General features: G+C 43.5%; 1 protein-coding gene across 3 annotated transcripts in view; it reads left to right on the top strand.

The window, feature by feature from the left end:
* usp47 (ubiquitin specific peptidase 47) overlaps positions 1–21,576 on the top strand; it is a 259,715-nt gene that overhangs the window by 137,270 nt on the left and 100,869 nt on the right. For all 3 annotated transcript variants that reach the window (XM_072466172.1, XM_072466171.1, XM_072466170.1), the window contains 8 exons: positions 3,793–3,906; positions 4,925–5,075; positions 11,355–11,451; positions 12,636–12,781; positions 12,919–12,998; positions 16,472–16,621; positions 20,888–20,983; positions 21,068–21,220. In XM_072466172.1, the coding sequence (XP_072322273.1) occupies positions 3,793–3,906; positions 4,925–5,075; positions 11,355–11,451; positions 12,636–12,781; positions 12,919–12,998; positions 16,472–16,621; positions 20,888–20,983; positions 21,068–21,220 (987 nt within the window). The remainder of the gene's footprint in view (positions 1–3,792; positions 3,907–4,924; positions 5,076–11,354; positions 11,452–12,635; positions 12,782–12,918; positions 12,999–16,471; positions 16,622–20,887; positions 20,984–21,067; positions 21,221–21,576) is intronic.

Here is a 21,576-nt window from a genome sequence, read left to right on the forward strand (position 1 = left end):
AAAGAAACAAATACAATGTGAGAACATACTTTATACTCAGTGAATGGTTCAGGTCTGGAATGCACTGCCTTGAAGTCTAGTGAAAGCAGGCTTGTTCGAGGCATGCAAGGGAGTATTAGATGATTATTTGAACAGAAACAATGTACAGGGATTTGGGGAATGACACGAGTGAAATACTCAATTGGACAGCTGGTGCAGACATGATAGGCTGAATGGCCAATTTTGCACTGTATCGATTCTGTGAATTCAAACCCCTTAACTCAAATGGCTCTTGAACACTGAAATTCAGAAACAAACCACAATCCAAGTATTTTGCACTGCTTCCTTATAATCTCTTCATTCACGTAATGTGCTATTCCTTCTTGTTGCCGCATTAATGGATGATATTGTTACAATAGAAGTAGACTCTACGCACAGATGAAAAATATTTTTGCACATCTTTCCAAGTATTTTGAAGCACCAAGAATCCCTGTTGAAACCAATAACTTTTCTAAAAAATATGATTTTCCCAGTGGCAAACTCCAGGATCACACAATTTCCCATTTAAAGACATTAACACACCAAAATCAAACTAAACACTAAAGCGAATGCACAAAACTATAGAAGAGATATTCATATTAATTTAACACAAGGAAAACCCCATGCTGTTTATAAGCTACACCACACTCTCCATGGACATGTCCAAGTTCAAAGTTCGCTCTACCAGGGTGCTTCACCAGGATAACTATCTAGTTATTTTAATCAAGTCCCTTAAACACAACCCTTTGAGCATAATCAAATGCACCTCCCATTGCAAGGTGCCTTCTAGTGATTTTGTGGTTCTGAACTCTTCGCAGTCCTGTTTCTTCGAACAGGTGTTCATCTTCACCAGGTCTCTGATTTGTGGTTTGCATAGCAGCATCTGTCATTTTCCTTGAAGCTCACTATCACTGCTCTGAGAATCTTATTCTATGGACAGCAGTAAGGCCAACTGCAGCTTCTTTTATGTCCAGATGTTAAAATTTGCACCTGACTTTGAATCCGTTTCAATTTGAGTTACTGTCCCCATAATAAGCAGGAATTGGGGATTTGTCTCCAGACACTCAGTATGAGGTTACATGGACTTGTCTCCATGTGGATCCCATGGAGGTCTGATCCCCCACTACTGTATTTTATCTTGAATTACACGGTTTAAAACATAACTATCTTAAAACATTCATTGGTCATGACAATGGGGATTGTACAGAGGTCCTTTTGCACAGAAGTTGCAATATCCCCATGGTTCTGTAATTTGGAACTCATCATATTAACTTATTATTTTTCTGACACCACCAAAGTCTCTTCAATCATGAAATCACTGAATTGTACAGCACAGAAGGAGGCCATTCAGCCCTTTGGGCCTTTCATAGAACAATCTATTAGCAGAGTTGTCAACTAGCACGGATTTTCCGTATTTTATAGGGAAAATCCATTCGAATACGGAAGTACGCTTTCTCTCATTGCAATAAGGAAATGCCACCTCCCGAAATTGCATACGCACCTCGATGTCTCATCACCAGCGCATGCGTGGGCAGCACAATTGCAGAGTGGTTACCACTGCTGCCTACGGCGCTGAGGACCTGGGTTCAATCCCAGCCCCGGGTCACTGTCTGTGTGGAGTTCACCCCCACAACCCAAAGATGTGCAGGGTAGGTGGATTGGCCACACGAAATTGCCCCTTAATTGGGAAAAAATAATTGGGCACTCTAAATTTATTTTAAAAAACAGCACATGCATGTCAGACACGCATGCGCTGTTGGTGTGCGGTGCAGAGAGGAGAGGGGGCGACGCCTCTGCGCGGGGCCCTGTTGCCTAGGAAACCAATACGCACCTCGATGCCTCGTATGTGAGACCACGCAACAGTCAGGATCCCCTGACACTGTCAGATGATCCTGACCTTCGCGCAGTCTCAGGCACCGAGGCTCCTGGATTTTATTGGGATAAAAAAATCACGTTGAGGGAGGGTGGACTACAGTAAGTAGGCTCAATACTAGCTCTATCACTGATCTTTGTAGAGCACTACTTTGTATTTAAAGAAAAAAAAGTGCTGGAAATACTCAGGTCAGGCAACATCAATGGGGAGAGAAGCAGAGTCAACATTTCAGAATTGTTGAAAAGTAATTGATCTGAAATTTTAACTCTACTCCTATCTTTCTATACTGATGGAGTGCAGCTGATAATACATTGCACATTTTTAAGTTTCAACAGGATTCAGTTATTAAATCCTTGTTTTACTTGTGGAAACTGTGCTTTTTGCTGTGAACATGAAACAAAAACCTGAATCATCATGCATCTATTTAACCATACCTTATGCTTCTAATTATTGTGGCCATTCTTTTCTTTGAGCACTTTTATCTTGACTATCATAAACCCTAATTTGAACATCAAATCTGTTAGTGCTACTTCATGAAAATATTTTTTGAAAGGAAGAAATGCACTGGATTCCTTTTGTCTATACACAGTTTCTTGTAAGAATTCAATTAAGTTAATCAAGCATTCAGGACTATTTTGAACTTTAGGTAAAAAGACAAATGTTTTCACATTTTTTTATTCTTAGATTTACTGAATGTTTGAAACTTAATTTGAAAACACCCACTCATGACGATGGACATGTATGAAGCATTGGATTTGCATTTTCCATTTGTGTTTTACATGAGGAAATAAAGCTGTAAAGCTATACTTCAGATTGGTGGGCATTTTTCCTTTGAAATTAAAATCTGGATTTTACTGCCAAAATACTGATTTTTGGTATCTGGATTATTAATTTCTGTTGGGAAAGATTGGCAGCTCTGTATTAGTCCCTCTCCCCAGCTCTTTTCCCATATTCTGCAATTTTTCTTTCTGCTTCAAGTATTTGTCCAGTTCCCTTCTGGAGGCAGCTAGAGCCGGTGCAGACTTGACGGGCCGAATGGCCACCTTCTGCACTGTATATTCTATGATTGAATCTCTATCTACCACTGCATCAGGTAGTGCATATCCAATCCTAGACACTCACTGCATCAAAAGGTTAAAACTCGGATGACACAGAATTCCAGTTATGTTGAAGTAGTCAACCATTTCTGCTGGCAGAATAGCAAATCCTATAGAATGATGCCACTCAAGCCAAATTTCACGCTGGTAACTCTGGGTTACCCAAACTTGTCTAAGCTTGTCATATGACCACACTGACTAATCAGAGCCTGTGCTGCAAAGGCTGTAGAAATGTTCTGGGATTTTGCATTGCAGCACATGAAAACTTGATTTACTGCATTGACAACATATGGTGAATTGTATTATGCAGATCCCGAAGACGGGATGCTAAGCAGAGAAAATTACGGAGTTGTTCCAGAACTACTCTCTACGTTTCTCAGAGCAAAGCTCCAGCCTTTCAAAGATCAGGTCATTATAAGGTGTGAACAAATTGAATAGAGAGTTTTTCACGCATTTGCTCCTTTACTTTGTTTTAATTTGGCATTTGAAGCTGTTTTTAATATAGACCGCATTTTAGGCATATCCGGTTACATAGAGATGTATTCACGGCGGAATGGGGCCTCCTCAGCTATCACAAAGCACCATTAAACACAAACCTATGGGCGGATCTCCTGGGATTCAATTCAGCAGGGTTTTGCTGTATTTGTAAGGCCCAGGATCCCATATTCTTGAAATGCTTTGTTAACCTTTGTTATATTCAATGATTTATTCATAATTATCTATTGGTCTCTCTGTTCCTGCATTCCCATTAAGGTTGCACCATTTGACATGTCTAAACCTGAACTTTATTTTGTCTTGTTTCAGAGCCCCTTGGATTACACCAGTGAAAAGTCTCTCACTGATTCTGGATTTGAACCGGGAAAGAAAAATTTTCTCCATCTCACAGATAAAGATGGTGAACAGCCCCAGTTTGCATCGGTAGGTGGACCCATGACCAAAGATTAATTTGAATCCTAGCTGACATTTAGAATTTTGTTCAGCTTTTACAGTTGGTTTTCCTCAAAAATAAGTCTTATCTACCTGTGACTCCTACTGATATGAACAAGTAAACCATACAGTCTTCAAAGAGTTCATTACATGTACAAAGCTTTGATAGCTGGAGACAGATAATTGTGCAGGTTGCATAGATCACTCAAACCAAATGATATATTTTTCATGCTTGTGTACATTGTTGCACGTGTTGGGGGCAGGCAGCTGCTGTTTTCTTGAATTCTGGGGCACAAAAGCCCCACAAGAGGAGCAACATTATAACTCCTGGTTTGAGGTACTAGTACTTTACTTAATCCCCTGAACATCAAAGTTACTCGATTAAAACTGGCATGATCTGTTTGTCTGATGGAGAACAGGGAATGTACCTGATATTGTGATTATCATAGATTATACAGTGCAGAAGGAGGCCATTCGGCCCATCGAGTCTGCACCGGCTCTTGGAAAGAGCACCCTACCCAAGGTCCACACCTCCACCCTATCCCCATAACCCAGTAACCCCACCCTACACTAAGGGCAATTTTGGACACTATGGGCAATTTAGCATGGTCAATCCACCTAACCCACACATCTTTGGACTGTGGGAGGAAACCGGAGCACCCGGAGGAAACCCACGCACACACTGGGAGGATGTGCAGACTCCGCACAGACAGTGACCCAAGCCGGAATCGAACCTGGGACCCTGGAGCTGTGAAGCATTTGTGCTATCCACAATGCTACCGTGCTGCCCACGATTAAATAACTCATTAATTGTCAAATTATAAAATGTATTGACCACTTGCTTGAAATTCTGTGGATTACAAAATAAATCTTAGTTTGACTTTATGCAGTGATTTGTTTTGTAATTTATTGCTATGCATCATCTTCAGTTTTGTTGTTAATGGTCTTGATCATTGTAGGCTAGTTGGAAAGTATCCAACTATCACTTGAATATACTATCTCTCTACAGGATGAGTCTGGTACAGCAGAAAGCAGTGGACATGATGACAGCACTCAGGAAAGGATTATTGGCCCTCAGCTGAGGGAAAGCACCATGGGCTGTGGAGAATACAGTGGTCAAAATTACTCGTATTCCCCTGTCCTGGGAAAGTCAGAAACTGGTGAGTGATGAATTACTGGACAGAAATTGTCCTCCGTCTGAAACTCTTTATTCTGCAGTATGTTTTCTGAGAAGCTACTTACAAGAAATTTGAAAAATAAAGTGAATGTTTAAATGGCCAGACAGGAATTCTGATTGAATAAGAATCTAACTTAAAATTGTACGGTTTAATTAAGACTTGGGACCTGCACAGAAACCTTGAGTTTCTGCTGTGGTTTGCTCATGAAAACCCTTCTGTTTTTTCTCAAGTTTTTCTTGTTGTCCTGCTTGGACCTGTCTCCTTTGGAGGTGGTTGTTTTGTTCATTTAAATTTATCCATGTATATGGAAGATATTTTTTTTAACTTTAAGTGGGGTGTATATTATTCAGTTATTGGTATGAAATTAGAGATGCAGTCAACCAGCCAAGTCATGTCCATATGGACCGTGGACAAAGTTGTTTCCTCATGGTAACCTGATGATTGTGTTCCTGGGTAACTTGCTGTGACGAGAGATTAAATACCATCAGCAGAATTGTACGATTATATGCGGTGTCAACTGATTCCTACTTTTCGATTGATCTTTTTAAAGTCAGACTAGACCATTGGTGACTGCTTTTCTTTGTGTGTGCCTACGTGAGTGTGAACTACCTTTTCTGGCTTAAAGGGAGAAATTAATGTTATATTTTTCATTCCATTGGTGTCTTGATTTGCATTGGAAAAACCATGGTTTGTTAATGCTGCTTTTGATTTAAGTGCAGCTTATTGAATGTTGTACTTTGCAAGAAAGAGCTATTTACTTTGTTTGAGAAGAACCACCAGTTCATTCCTTAAGTGGGTAGCATGCCATTTGTCACTTACAGTGACGCAACATTGATATATCCAACATTCAAGAATTAACTTTCACAGATTTCAAGAGCAGCAGTAAGGCTGATTCCATTAAAACTCTGATTAAATCAAAAAGATCCCCACCGCTTCTTTTGAAGTCAAATTGGGACACATAGTCAGAAAGCAGTATTCCTGGGGTTGACTGACACTGTCCTAACTTGCATGTCCTAGGGTTATCACGACGCACTTCACAGCTAATGAATTATGTTTTACACCGTAACTGCTAGGCAGATAGTTTGTGAACAGCAGTATTCCACAAAAGGCAATGTAATAAAAGACCAGCCAATTTAGTTGTTTGGCAGTGTTGGCTGAGAGACATGGATAGAAATTGGGATGGGAGGGAGAGAGTGAATGAAGAGCTCCCTACTGGTCAGGTAGTATCTGTGTTGGCTTGAACAGGCTTCTGTTTAATTTCTCCTCTGAAAAACAGCACTTCTGACAATGCAGCACTTCAGTACCTAATTAATATGGCTCTATTATCTTGCATGTAAATAAGTGTTCCCACTTGGTGCATTGCATGACATTAAACATGGAACATAGAACAGTACATCACAGTACAGGCCCTTCAGCCCACGATGTTGTGCCGACCATTTATCCTAATCTAAGATCAACCTAACCTACACCCCAATTTACTGCTGTCCATGTGCTTGTTCAAGAGTCCCTTCAATGTCCCTAATGACTCTGACTCCACCACCTCTGCTGGCAGTGCATTCCACACACCCCCCACTCTGTGTAAAGAAGCTACCTCTGACATCTCCCCTTTACCTTCCTCCAATCATCTTAAAATTATGTCCCCTTGTGACAGCCATTTCCACCCTGGGGAAAAGTCTCTGGCTATCCACTCTATCCATGCCTCTCTTTTCTCCTTATAGGTGAGATGTAAAAACAAGGACGCCTCTGCCTCCTTCGGCTTAAAAGATCCACAGTCACTATTTCAAACCAGAGCTGGAGAATTCTCTCCTTGGCCCTAGCCGATATTTACCCTTCCACCGACATTGCAAAAACAGCTGATCTGGTCATTGTCACAGTGCTGATTGTGGGAGCTTGATGGTCAATAGCGCACTTTTCCCATATTACAACAATGATTGACATCAGAAAGAATGCTCTGAAGTGTTTTGTGGTTGTGAAAGATGCTGTATGAGCACAATGTTATTTCAATCTTAATTAAATGTGGCATGTTGAACACCCAGACCCAACTGTAGCCAGATGATGCATCATGCAATTTAGTGACTACTTGATTTCAGTGAAAGATGTCAAGATTCCAAGTTGCAGCAGTTGCCATCTCTATTCAGTATTTCGGCTATAAATAGTTGCAAGTAAAAGTACTGCCAGGCACCTTTATAGTGCTCTTTATGGATACCACATAGTGTGGTATTTATAAAGAATGATAGCATCATCTAGTGGTGGAAGGATTTTGTTGCATGAAAGCATTACAAAAATAAGATGGCCTCTTTCCAAAGTTGGAAGAATTTAAGAGTATTGAATAATTGCAAACTGGTGAATTCATCCAGAATTTAGCTGTTAAAGCTGCAAGAACCCTCAACTGCAAGTTTGCAGAACTTCTTTTTTAAAAAATCCATAGATATGTTTTACCATCATCCTTTGAAATAGCTTTGCATGGGCGGCCCGGTGGCACATTGATTAGCGCTGCTGCCTCATCGCTCCAGTGACCCGGGTTCAATTCCATCTCAGGTGACTGTGTGGAGTTCACACTTTCTCCCAGTGTCTGCGTGGGTTTCGTCCGGGTGCCACAGTTTCCTCCCACAGTCCAAAGATGTGCAGGTTAGATAGATTGGCCATTCCAAATTGCCCCTTTGTGTCCCAAAGGTTAGGTAGAGTTACTGGGTTACGGGGATAGGGTGGAGGCGTCAGCTTAAGCAAGGTGCTCTTTCCAAGGGCCGGAGAAGACTCAGTGGGCCGAATGGCCTCCTTCTGCACTGTAGGGATTCTGTGATTCCTGATGAGGGAAAATGGCTTTGGTCCTAAACATTTCATGACCGGATGCCTGAACCAGTAATGTATACGTCCAGAGATACTTTGGAACCTGACTCTTTTATAAATCTACTGAAGTGATAAATCTGGGTGCAATGTTAAAACATGGATTAAATTGTGCATTTGTAGTTGACAAAGGAGGAAAGGTGTTTTGGCATGGATACATGTATATGTCTTCTTCAAAGCCCTCCCCAAATTATCCTACCATCGCTCCACCTCCACCACCCTCCCAAACAATGTCAACATAGTAGTTCCTGTTTTTTTATTCAAAGTTAGTTTTGCTTTCACCTAAACTGCCAACCTCAGATTTGGAGTTTAGTGTTACAGAGAAGATTTCTGTGTGTCCTGGGTGGGCAGTGTCTATTGGTGGGCAATGTCTATTGGTGCAAGGTAATGTTATAGTGCAGAAGGAAGCCATTTGGCCTACCAAGTCTGCACGACCCTCTGAAGGAGCACCCAAACCAGGCCACTGCCCTGTCCTTGCAGCCCCATAACCCCATTTAAAAAAAAAAAAAAAAAAAATTTTTATTAAAGGTTTTCATAAAATATCAACAACAAAATGAGAGAGAAAAAAGAAAACCCAACAGGGTTAAGTACAAGACACAATCTAGAAAAGCAAACTTCCATCACCCCCGCCCCCGTACATAGATAATAAATTAACATTAACACCCTGACTTCACACAACAGGTATATACGCCCCCTCAGACCCTTCAGTGCAAATAACAAAAACTATAGGAAAGTTAAACCCCCCCCCCCGAGCTGCTGCTGCAATTGACCAACGTCTACCGTTCTGCCAGGAAGTCTAAGAACGGTTGCCACCGCCTAAAGAACCCTTGTACCGACCCTCTCAAGGCGAATTTCACCTTCTCCAATTTAATGAACCCTGCCATATTGCTGATCCAGGATTCCACGCTTGGGGTCCTCGCATCTTTCCACTGAAGAAGAATCCTTCGCCGGGCTACCAGGGATGCAAAGGCCAGAATACCGGCCTCTTTCGCCTCCTGCACTCCCGGCTCTTCTGCCACCCCAAATATTGCGAGCCCCCAGCCCGGTCTGGCCCTGGATCCTACCACCCTCGACACCGTCTTCACTACGCCCTTCCAAAATTCCTCCAGCGCTGGGCATGCCCAGAACATATGGGTGTGATTTGCTGGGCTCCCTGAGCACCTAACACACCTGTCCTCACCCCCCAAAAAACCGGCTCATCCTTGTCCCGGTCATGTGTGCCCTGTGCAGCACCTTAAACTGTATGAGGCTGAGCCTCGCGCACGATGAGGAAGAGTTCACCCTCCCCAGGGCACCTGCCCATGTCCTTTCCACAATCTCCTCTCCCTAGCCGCGGGAATTCCACCACCTGCCGTCTGGCAAACGCCCTTACCTGTAAGTAACTGAAGGTATTCCCCGGAGGGAGCCCGTACTTCTCCTCCAGCTCACCCAGGCTCGCAAATTTCCAGTCCACAAACAGGTCCCCCAACTTTCGTATCCCTGCCCTGTGCCACCCCGAAAACCCTCCACCTGTACTTCCTGGGGCGAACCGGTGGTTCCCCCGTATTGGGGTCCACGCCGAGGCCCCAACTTCCCCCCTGTGCCGCCTCCACTGCCCCCAAATTTTGAGGACAGCCGCCACCACCGGGCTCGTGGTATACCTCCTTGGAGGGAGCGGCAGCGGCGCCTTTGCCAGCGCCCCCAGACTCGTACCCACACAAGACGCCGTCTCCAGCCTCTTCCATGCAGCCCCCTCCCCCCCCCCATCACCCACTTGCGCACCATCGTTGCATTGGCGGCCCAGTAGTACCCACTGAGGTTGGGCAGCGCCAGTCCCCCCCCTATCTCTACTCCGCTCCAGGAACACCCTTCTCACCCTCGGAGTACCTTGCGCCCACACAAACCCCATTATACTCCTGTTAACCCGCCTTTAAAAAGCCTTCGGGATAAACACGGGGGAGGCACTGGAACAGGAACAAAATCCTTGGGAGCACCGTCATTTTGATTGACTGCACCCTACCCGCCAAGGACAGCGGCAACGCGTCCCACCTCTTGAACTCCTCCTCCATTTGCTCCACCAGCCTTGTAAAATTAAGCCTATGCAGGGCCCCCAGCTCCTGGCTACCTGGACCCCCAAATACCTGAAGCTCCTCTCCGCCCTTTTTAGTGCGAGCTCGCCAATCCCCCTCTCCTGGTCCCCTGGATCCATAACCCCACTTAACCCACACATCTCTGACACTGAGGGCAATTTAACATAGTAATCCACCTAACCTGCACATCTTTGGATTGTGGAAGGAAACTGGAGCACCCGGAGGAAACCCACGCAGACATGGAAGAATGTGCAAACTCCACAGTTATCCAAGGCTAGAATTGAACCTGGGCCCCTGGTGCTGTGAGGCATCAGTGCTAACCACTGTTCTACTGTGCCGCCCTTATCAGCAGTTTAAATGATTCTTTTCAACTGCTAACTGCTGTATATTTAGTTAGTAGATGTATTTCTACGATTGGATAGATCTGAAATGACCCTCCGACTAGTTCAAGCATAGGGTCCCGCAGAAACCAGTGATCTGCTTTGTAACATGAGCACCCACATAACTTTTTTCACTGGAGTGGCTGAAGGGAAAGTAGAGACAAAAGCCCCATTTGCCAGTAATTTCAACATTTTGAAATATTAAAACTTCAAATTAACCACTGGGTTTGTATTTTAAAAGGAAAAGATGATGGAATGCTTTGAACAAAAGTATTGGAGGAAAATTTGCCTCTTAAATGCAATCTGTAGTTTCAATTCGGCCTCAACTCCTAGTGAAAGAAAGTAAACTTGTATTTATATGGCATCTTTCACAACTTCTGGGCATCCCAAAGCTTTTTGTAACCAGTGGACAATTTCACAGAATAGAATCATAGAATTTACAGTGCAGAAGGAGGCCATTCGGCCCACGAGTCTGCACCGGCTCTTACAAAGAGCACCCTACTCAAGCCCATGTATCTGCCCTATTCCCGTAACCCGTTAACCCCCACTTAACCTTTTTGGACACCTAACCCGCACATCTTTGGACTGTGGGAGGAAACCAGAGCACCCGGAGGAAACCCATGCAGACACGGGGAGAACGTGCAGACTCTGCCCAGACAGTGACCCAAGCCGGGATTCAAACCTAGACCCTAGAGCTGTGAAGCAGCTGTGCTAACCACTATGCTACCGTGCTGCCCAAATTTAAAACATAGTTGTAACATGGGCCAATATGCACACAGCAAGCTCCCACAAACAGCAGTGACCAAATAATGAAGCAATAATAGTGATGAGCAATGCATACTGACCTTTCTGGCAATACCCATATCGTGAGAATTCATTAAAAATTATTAAGGGAAAAGTTATTTTCAGTGAGCTAAGTTTAACATTTTAACCCTGTCTAATAAAATTCTGGATTCTGTTTCTTGCAGGATATGTTGGATTGGTAAACCAAGCTATGACCTGTTACCTGAATAGTTTGCTGCAGACGCTCTTCATGACTCCTGAGTTTAGGAATGCACTGTACAAGTAATGACTCATTTAATTATTTCTATTTGCATGGCTAGAAACAGAATATGATTAACTATTTAAGCACAAGGCAGGTAGCACAGTGATTAGCACTCCTGTCTAATGGCGCTGAGGACCCGGGTTCGATCCTAGCCCCGGGTCACTGTCCTTGTGGAGTTTGCACATTCTCCCCATGTCTGCGTGGGTCTCACCCCCACAACCCAAAGATGTGCAGGGTCGATGGATTGGTCATGCTAAATTGCCCCTTAATTGGAAAAAAATAATTGGGTACTCTAAATTTATTTTAAACAAAGAACAAGACAGTACTATAGCTGTAACACTGGAGAATTTGAAGACACTGATTTTTATTTGTAATCAAGATTTGCATCTGGACTTGCTTTGGAACAAAAAAACGCAAGATTTTTTGTCATCATTAACTCCCTGGTACATACCATGGAGCCTCAGGCCCACATATTAAGCTAATGTTCCCATTAAACTGCTTTTCCAAAGCTGTAGATACCAACAGACCTCGGCACTCTGATTTAGGATTTATCCACCAGAGGCCACAGGAGAACAGCTCTTTCCAAACTTCCAGGCCCACAAAATTCACATTTCAGAAATATAACAGAATCATTTGGGTTATGATGGACCAATTTTCAAGCCCCAGAGACTAGAGGTGTCCATGGGGGTGTAGTTTGGAAACTTTTGCTTTAGACTAAATATATTCCAATGTAGAGCAAACTGTCTAGAAGAGAGCAGTAGGAGGAAAGCTGCTTGGAGAAAGAAACTTCATTTCCACTAGTGTTTTGCTTGTTGAGGATATGTAATTTTTAATTTTATAATATCAGTTCCTGAGACACCCAACTCTTTTGTAATGCTAGTTCGGACCCAAATACATAACAGACCACACCTTGTCAAATAGTACATGTTCATATTGTTTCAGCAGATTTATTGATCACATTGTTTTATTGGTTGACATGAATATCATAATCATACTTTAATCCGCACTTACCATAGCTGTATCCTTTACCAGTAGCCCCTCAACTAGCAGTATAATGAAGCTCCTCAGCTGACCCTTCACCAGTAGATGAATTCTGAACTTTGAATATTCTGGCCTAATGATTTTTAAATGTTGATTTTCTAGTGGATGCATGGAGCTGTCTTCCAATATGTTACAAATTATTCCTGTGTGGATATATTCACAGATGGGAGTTTGAAGAATACGAAGAAGATCCAGTGATCAGCATTCCTTATCAACTCCAAAGATTGTTTGTCTTGTTGCAAACTAGTAAGAAAAGAGCAGTGGAAACAACAGATGTGACTCGAAGCTTTGGTTGGGATAGCAGTGAAGGTTAGCTGAACATGGGGCTAATTTCCTCCTTAGCTGTAAGCTGCAAGGGGAAAGAAAATATTCTCAAAAGTTGTTTAATAGTTAAACTTTTCATTTGGCTTCTTAAGGCTTAATTAATATGGTTTTTCTCTTACTAGCCTGGCAGCAGCACGATGTTCAAGAGTTGTGCAGGGTCATGTTTGATGCACTGGAACAGAAATGGAAACAAACTGAGCAGGTAACTCCATATTAATTTTAACAGAACATCAACTGATAGGCTTGGCCTTACTTGAAGAAGGGCAAGATGAAACTATTATTTTTACCCCTACTGCTTCACAGGTAAAATTCAGAGCAGTATTTTTTGTTACTGCAATTTAAAAGCGGGTGCAGCCATAGTGTGACCTTCTGCACTTTGGCACTGTTAGAAATTGCAGTATCGAGTTATATGTAAAAAAACATGATCCAACAGTCTAATCTTTTTTAAAAATATATTTTTATTCTCCTTTTTCACATTTTCTCCCAAATTTACACCCACCAACAATAAACAATAATCAGCAACAAATATGTCAATCCCCATAACAATAACAACGATCTCATCCTCCCACCAACCCCCAAACATTGGCCCGCATGTTTACATAAACAAATGACAAAAGAGAATGAGGAATTACCCATAGTCACCCTTAATACACACAGCCCCCTCCCACCCATCCCCCCAACTAATGTTCGATGTTACCCAGTTCTTTAAAGTGCATAATGAATAATGCCCATGACTTGTCCTACCCCTCAGTTCAAACTTGACCTTCTCACGAGTCAAGAATTCCAACAGGTCTACCAGGGCACAGGGTGGAGAGGCTGCTCTCCACCCCAACAGGATCCGCCTCCGGGCGATCAACGAGGCGAAGGCTACGATATCTGCCTCCGCACCCGTTTCCAACCCTGGCTGGTCCGACACCCCGAATATGGCCTCCCGGGGACCCGGGTCCAGTTTCACATACACCACCTTGGAAATTACCCTAAAAACCTCCTTCCAGTAATCCTCTAGCTTTGGACAGGACCAAAACATATGAACGTGGTTAGCGGGGCCCCCCCGCAACGTTAACACACATCTTCTACTCCTTCAAAGAATCTGCTCATCCTCGCCCTCGTGAGGTGTGCTCTGTATACCACCTTCAGCTGTATCAGCCCCAACCTCGTGCACGAGGTGGAGGCATTCACTCTCTGGAGCACCTCACACCAGATCCCCTCCTCTATGACCTCTCCCAACTCTTCCTCCCACTTTGCTTTGATCCCTTCCAGTGGGGTCTTATCCTTTTCCAAAATAGCTCCATACACCGCTGACACTACACCCTTCTCCAGTCCCCTTGTCGTCAGCACCTCCTCCAGCAATGTGGAGGCCGGTTCCTCCGGGAAGCTCTGTATCTCCTTTCTGGCAAAATCTCAAACCTGCATGTATCTAAACATTTCTCCCTGCTCCAGCCCATACCTCGCTTCCAGCTCCTTCAATCCTGCAAACCGACCCCTAAGAAACAAATCTTTTAGCGTCTTAATCCTCTCTTCCCATTTCCGAAAACTTCCATCCCACCTCCCTGGCTCAAAGCTGTGGTTCCCCCGAATCGGCATTTCCCTTGACCCTAAACCCAACCCGAAGTGTTGGCGAAACTGCCTCCAGATTTTCAATGAAGCTATTAATACCGGACTCCCTGAGTATTTCCCCAGAGCTATCGGGAGCGGTGCTGTTGCTAGTGCTTTCAGTCCCGACCCCCTGCACAGACTCTCCTCCATTCTGACCCACTGGGAATCAACCCCTCTGACCCAGCTCCGCACCTTCTCCACGTTCGCCGCCCAGTAGTAGTACATCAGGTTCGGAAGGCCCAAACCCCCTGCCTGCCTTTCCCTCTGTAGCAGCACCTTTCTCACTCTGGCCACCTTCCCTCCCCATATGAACGAGGTAACCCTTCCCTCAATCTCCCTGAAAAAAACCTTTGGCAGGAAAATCGGTAGGCATTGAAAAATAAACTGAAATCGCGGCAACACATTCATTTTAACCGCCTGTACCAGACCTGCCAGTGACAGAGGGAGACCATCCCACCTTGCCAGATCGGCTTTCACTCTCCCCACCAAACTAGACATGTTGTACCTGCGAAGCCTCCTCCACTCCCGGGCAATCTGCACCCCCAGATACCTAAAGTGAGTCCCTGCCCCCACCCCCGGCCGAGACACCACAAAATACTCACTCTTGTCTAGGTTCAGCTTGTACCCCGAGAAAGACCCAAATACCTGCAGTAGCTCCAATATTCCCCCTATCGACACACTCTGTTCCAACAGCTATAACAACAAGTCGTCGGCATATAAGGACACCCCATGCTCTATCCCCCCTGCACTATTCCTTTCCATGCTCCCGAGCTTCTTAATGCGATGGCCAACGGCTCAATTGCAAGTGCAAACAGCAGGGGGGACATAGGACATCCCTGCCTCGTCCCACGGTGGAGAGAAAAATATCAACAGTCTAATCTTGAATGCAGCTTTCATAGTCATAGAGTTTTGCAGCACAGAAAGGGGCCCTTCAGCCCATCATGTCTTCCCAGCTATCAAGCACCGATCTATTCTAATCCCATTTTCCAGCACTTGATTCGTAACCTTGTATGCTATGATATTTCAAGTGCTGATTTAAATGCTTTTTAAATGTTGAGGGTTCCATCCTCTACCACCCGTTCAGAAAGTGAGTTCCAGATTTGAAAGTGTGATTCTTTTTTTAAAAAATTGCCTTTTAAACATCTTCCGGGTTACGTATTTTTGAAAACTAGAATGATATGTATGATTTCTAATGTGCTGGAAGAATTTGCATTTATATAGCACCTTTCACAACCATGGGACATTTCAAGTCACCGCACCTAATTAAATATTTTAGAACTATTGTAAATTTGTGCACTGCAAGGTCCCACAATCTGTTTTAGTGATATTGATTGAGGGGTAAATATTGGCCAGGACACCAGGAGAACCTTCCCTGATGAAGGAGCTGTGCTCCGAAAGCTAGTGACTCCAAACAAACCTGTTGGGACTTTAACTTGGTGTTGTAAGAGTTCTTAGTCTTCAAATAGTAGTCATAACTGAAAGGGAAGACTGGGGCTCAGTTTTACTGGAAGCCAGCACCTCTTGATAATGCAGCACCCAATCAGTAGTACTGCACCACTCGTGTCAGCATAGATTCTGTGCTCAAGTCTCTGGAGTAGGTCATGAACATCAGAACCTTCTGACTGCAAGGCAAGAGTTCTACCCACTTAATCAAGTCTGACATCAGTTCATGTCCTTGGGCTAAATGAGGAAGTGGAATTTTGGCAAAATATTTTAATGGATTGTTGCCTTGTAGAAATGTCTGAACTTTTTTTTTTAATTCATAGGTGGTTTTCCTCCTTTTAAGTTTTGAATTTTCAAAGTCTGTTTTCCTCCCCTGTTGTCACTGAGTCATAATGAAATGAAATGAAAATCGCTTATTGTCCCAAAATCACATCCTGCGGCAACCTTGTTGGGTTTTGGTTTGTACTTAATTGATATTGTTAGGTTCATGCATCAATCTTTCACTTCTACTGCAATTTGCTGCTCTAGAATTGAAGTCAAGTTATCGAATGTGTGAAAGTGTATTGCTTCACACTAAATTTCAATTGTGTTTTAGTATTTATTCCAAGGAATCTTGCATTGTACTTCCTGTTTCAGGCTGATCTCATTAACCAGCTGTACCAAGGAAAATTAAAGGACTATGTCAAGTGTCTAGAGTGTGGCTATGAGAGCTGGAGAATCGATACATACCTTGACATCCCACTGGTTATTAGACCATATGGCTCCAATCTGGCATTTAACAGTGTGGTAGGTGTTTCATTTTTGCCCCAAATGGCACTTGATAAGGCCGTGCAACGGAATGGGACTAATGAAATTCCTTAACAGAACTATTTTTTAAAATTTGAAATATTGGAAGTTGGGTAATTGGTCCCAAAATATATATAATTTCTAAACAGTGACTTTATCTGCATGTGTCTTATGCTGATACTTACACATCTAAAATGGGAAAGCTTATAATTTTCCAAGTAATGGTAAGTGAACTATTCACCAAAAATAGATAGTTTAGATAAATATTATAGAATGTTAACTGCAACATGCATACAAAATAAGAATTGGAATATGAAACCAATTGACAATAAAAGAAAAGCAGGCTTGAATTTATCTAATGCTTTCATGTCCTGGGGATGTCCGGCAAGTAAATTATTTTTGGTATTAAATGTATTCACTGTTGTATCAGCAAACATGTCAACTGTGTGTACACACAAAGAGTAACAAGATAAATGATCAGATAATCTGTTTTGGTGATATTGGTTGAGGGCTGGATGTTAGCCGAACAATGGATGAACTATCCTCTTATTAAAATAATGTGTTTGGGAGTTTTATATTCAGTTGAACAGGCAAACAAGTCGTTGGTTTAATGTAATCAAAAAATAGCAGTTCAGAGAATGCAGCATTCCTATAATAATTGGGTCACTGTCTGTGAGGAGTCTGCTAGTTGTCCTTGTGTCTGCATGGATTTCCTCCGGCTGCTCCGGTTTCCTTCCACATGCTCAAAAGACATGCTTGTTAGGTGAATTGGACATTCTGAATTATTTCTCAGGGTATCCGAACAGGTGGGCCCGAGTGTGGCGACTAGAGGATTTTCGCAGTAACGTCATTGCAGTGTTAATGTAAGCCTGATGAAATTGAGTTCTTTCTGTCCAGTCTGGTCTCAATCAAAAGGCTGAGTTCGGATTTGTAGATATTGTTTTATTTTATTTCAAATAGCTTGTAAGCCAGACTCACTCTGATAACAGCAGGACCAACACTGTTCCTGAGATCCCCAGAGCAAGTGAGTGAAAACAAAGCACATAACATCTTATACACATGAACATAGAATCAAGTTTCACACACGACCAAATAAGGTAACGGTGACAAATACAAGATTCTTATAGGCCCTTTCCCACATTCCTTGACCTGGCCATGTAATTTGACCTCCACAACCACTGATCCTGATAGGCCCATTACACATTCCTTGCCTTGGGCCTCTTTCTCCCAGCATTCTTTGCAGTATCCTTTGTGCAAAGAACTGGTCCTAATAGCTACCCATCCCCCTCTCGCCATGCTTTGTCCAATCTCTTTGTTCACTCCCTGCAACCCGAATTAATGTCCATAATGCACTATTCTAACTGATCATCCTAGTCTAATGCTCTTTTCTTTAGTTCAATTCCTCAAGCCTACTTGTGACACTTTTTTTTTTTTTTTTTTTGGAATATATTTGATTGAAGCATTTGTAATTTTCATAATTTAACATGTTGACATTTCTGAAACAACTGCGCGGGTCGACGCACAAAATACCCTCTAAAAGAACAACGAACAATAAACCACGTACCGCACTTCTCCCGCCCTGTCCCCAATTACCCGTATACTAAGTTCCCAGTCCTTATTTAACATTACCATGCCTCCTGTTTTCCCCCCCCTTTTCCTTTTTCCCCCCCCATACTGCTGACGTTCAATTTTTGTTAACGAAATCAATGAACGGCCGCCAACTCCGGGCGAATCCCTGTATTGATCTTCTCCGGACTGAGAAACCCAACCATATCGCTGACCCACGCTCCTGACTTTGGGGGCTCCAAGTCCCTCCATCCCAACAAGATCCGTCTCCGGGCCAGCAGGGAGGAGAAGGCCAGGATATCGCCCCCCCCCCCCCCCCCTTACCTCCGGATTCTCCGACACCCCAAATATTGCCAATTCTGGACTCTGAGTTACCCTACCTTCCAGGACTTCTGACATAACATCCGCAAATCCCTGCCAGAATTCCCTCAGTTTCGGACATGCCCAAAAATTTGAATATGGTTGGCTGGGATACCCCAGACCCTCCACATCTGTCCTCCACCTCCTCGAAGAACCTACTCATCCGGGCTACCTGTGGACTACCTTGAGCTGAATCAAGCGGAGTCTAGCACAGGACGAGGATGCATTTACCCTTTTCAAGGCTTTTTCCCACAGTTCAGTTTCCAGCTCCCCTCCTAGCTCCTCTTCACCTCTCTGATATGGACCCCTTCCCACGCTAACAATTCCCTGTATATCTCCGAAACCTTCCCACCTCCAACCCCTGTTTTTGACAGCACTTTATCCTGTAGTCCCCTCGGGGAGGCGAGGAAAGCTTGGGACCTGCGTCCGTACAAAGTCCCGCACTTGAAGGTACCGAAACCCATTCCCACCCGGCAAATCAAACTCCTCCGACCGGTGATTGTCACAGATCGGTGACCACACTGAAGCCCCCTCCAGTCTCATATGCTGCCTCCATTGTCCTTCCACCCTTAGGGCTGCCACCACCACCGGACTTGTAGAGTACCGAGCCGGCGAGAACGGCAGGGGCGCTGTCAGTAAAGCCTCCAAACTCGTGCCTTTGCAGGATGCTGCCTCCATCCGTTCCCAAACCAAACTTGTGACACTTAAAAAAATTATTATTATGAAAGGCTTTAGAACCCACAACCTCTTAGTCACACTAAAGCTGCTAATTGAGCTGTGTTGACACTTGTCACAAGAACTTAGATATATATATATAAAGCACCTTTAATGTAATAAAGCATCCCAGTGGCGCTTAATGGGAGTGTTATCAAACAAAACTTGACACAAAGCCACATAAGGGAAATATTGCGACAGGTTAACAAAAGTTTGGTCAAAGAAGTACTTTTTACGGAGGGTCTCGAAGGTGCAGAGAGAGATAGAGGTTTAGCGAGAGAATTCCAGAGTGTAGAACCTAGGTAGCTGAAGGCAATATGACCAATGGTGGAGTAATTAAAATTGGGGATGCTCAAGAAGCCAGATTTGGAGGAATGTAGACGTGTTGTGGAGCAGGAGGAGTCAATAGATGGGGTATTTGAAAACATCGATGTGAATTTTAAACTCAAGTCATTGCCGGAACCACTGTAGTTCAGCAAACATATAACTGATACAATGTATGTGGTGTATTAGAACGTTAGGAGCATCATTTTGGATAACCACAAGTTTATGAAGGATAGAACGTGGGATGTCAGGAATTGCGTTAGAATGGTTCAGTATAGAGTAACAATGTAATCAACATCATAGATCATACAAACTAAACTGACAGATATTCCACTGGGAACCTCACCAAGAATCAAATTTGAGGAGAACCACCAGATATTTGTTTGGGTTTGATATTACAGAGGGCTGATCGCCAGACATATGAACAGAGTGAAAATGGACATGTTCCATCCAGTGTTTCCCGCACAGCTGCAAAACTGGTTAGCATTACTGCCTCATAACACCAGGGACCCGGGTTCGATTCCAACCTCGGATGACTGTCTGTGTGGAGTTTGCACATTCTCCCCATGTCTGCATGGGTTTGCTCCGGTTTCCTACCACAGCCCAAAGATGTGCAGGTTAGGTGGACTAGCCATGATCAATGCACGGGGTCACGGGGATAGGGTGGGCCAGTGAGCCCAGGTGTTGTGCCCTTTCAGAGGGTCAGTGCAATGGGCCGAATGGCCTCCTTCCACATTGTTGGGATTCTACGGATTATTCCTTCAACAAACTCCAGTAAATTGATTAAACATGATTTCCTTTCACAAAACCATACTGACTTCTTCCCGATTACCTTGAGTTGCTCCACATGTCCAGCCTCCTTAACGATGGATTCTAACAACTTCCCCATGACAGATGCCAAGCTAACTAGTCTATAATACCCTGTTTTCTGACCCCGCCCTCCCTGAAAAGAGGGGTTATGTTTGCTATTTTCCAGTCTGATGGAACCTTTCCATAATCTAGCGAATTTTGGGAGATTAACGGCCATGCATCATCGTCTTCATTAGTCACCTGTTAAAGAGATCCACAATTCTCTCGGAGAAGAATCACGTCCTGACATCTAACCGAGACACGATTTAACATTGGGACCTCTGCTCTTCTTCCACCTAATTGAAAGAAGCTGTCTACATGATCATAGTCTTATTCCCTTATTTATATAAACCTAATTTCATTGGTAAGTTTGATTTGCATGTGCAGGAAGGTTTGTAATCGACAGGGTACCATGATGTTGTGTTTATTTATATTTGTTTGTTCTCGCACTAGGAAGAAGCATTGCAAGCATTTGTCCAACCTGAAACCTTGGATGGACCCAATCAATATTTCTGTGAACGCTGCAAGAAAAAATGTGATGCACGCAAGGTAACTAATTTTAGTGATGAAAACTGGCCAAAGTGCTTTCCCCAAAACATTGAACAGAATGTGACTTGCAATCTCTTTCTACAGGGGCTGAAGTTCCTGCACTTTCCATACTTGCTAACGCTGCAACTGAAGCGCTTTGACTTTGACTATACTACGATGCACAGGATTAAACTGAATGACCGAATGACCTTTCCAGCTGAGCTCGATATGAGTCCTTTCATAGATGCAGAAGAGGAGGTATGTGCAATAATGCTGACGTTCTGGTTATTAGACATGGTCCAACAGTTTCAAAGTTCTGATATTTCCCAGTGACATAGGTCAGATGCCAGTTGCAGAAGCTACAATTAGAACAAGAAGTAGAAAAGAACAAGTACTAAAGATAGAAAAAACTTGTGTTTTTGTAGTTTCTTTCAAGAGCCCAGGACATCCAAAAGCACTCCAGGACATCCAAAAGCACTCCAGGACATCCAAAAGCGCTTTATAGCCACTGGGGCACTTTTGAAGTGCAGTCATTGTCGTAATGTTGGAAAAATGGAAGCCTTTTTATGCACAGAAACCCCTCACAAACAGCAGTCAGATAATTGCCAGATAAT

The sequence above is a fragment of the Scyliorhinus torazame genome, chromosome 10 (assembly GCF_047496885.1).
Source record: "Scyliorhinus torazame isolate Kashiwa2021f chromosome 10, sScyTor2.1, whole genome shotgun sequence".
In the NCBI taxonomy this organism is placed as follows: domain Eukaryota; kingdom Metazoa; phylum Chordata; class Chondrichthyes; order Carcharhiniformes; family Scyliorhinidae; genus Scyliorhinus; species Scyliorhinus torazame.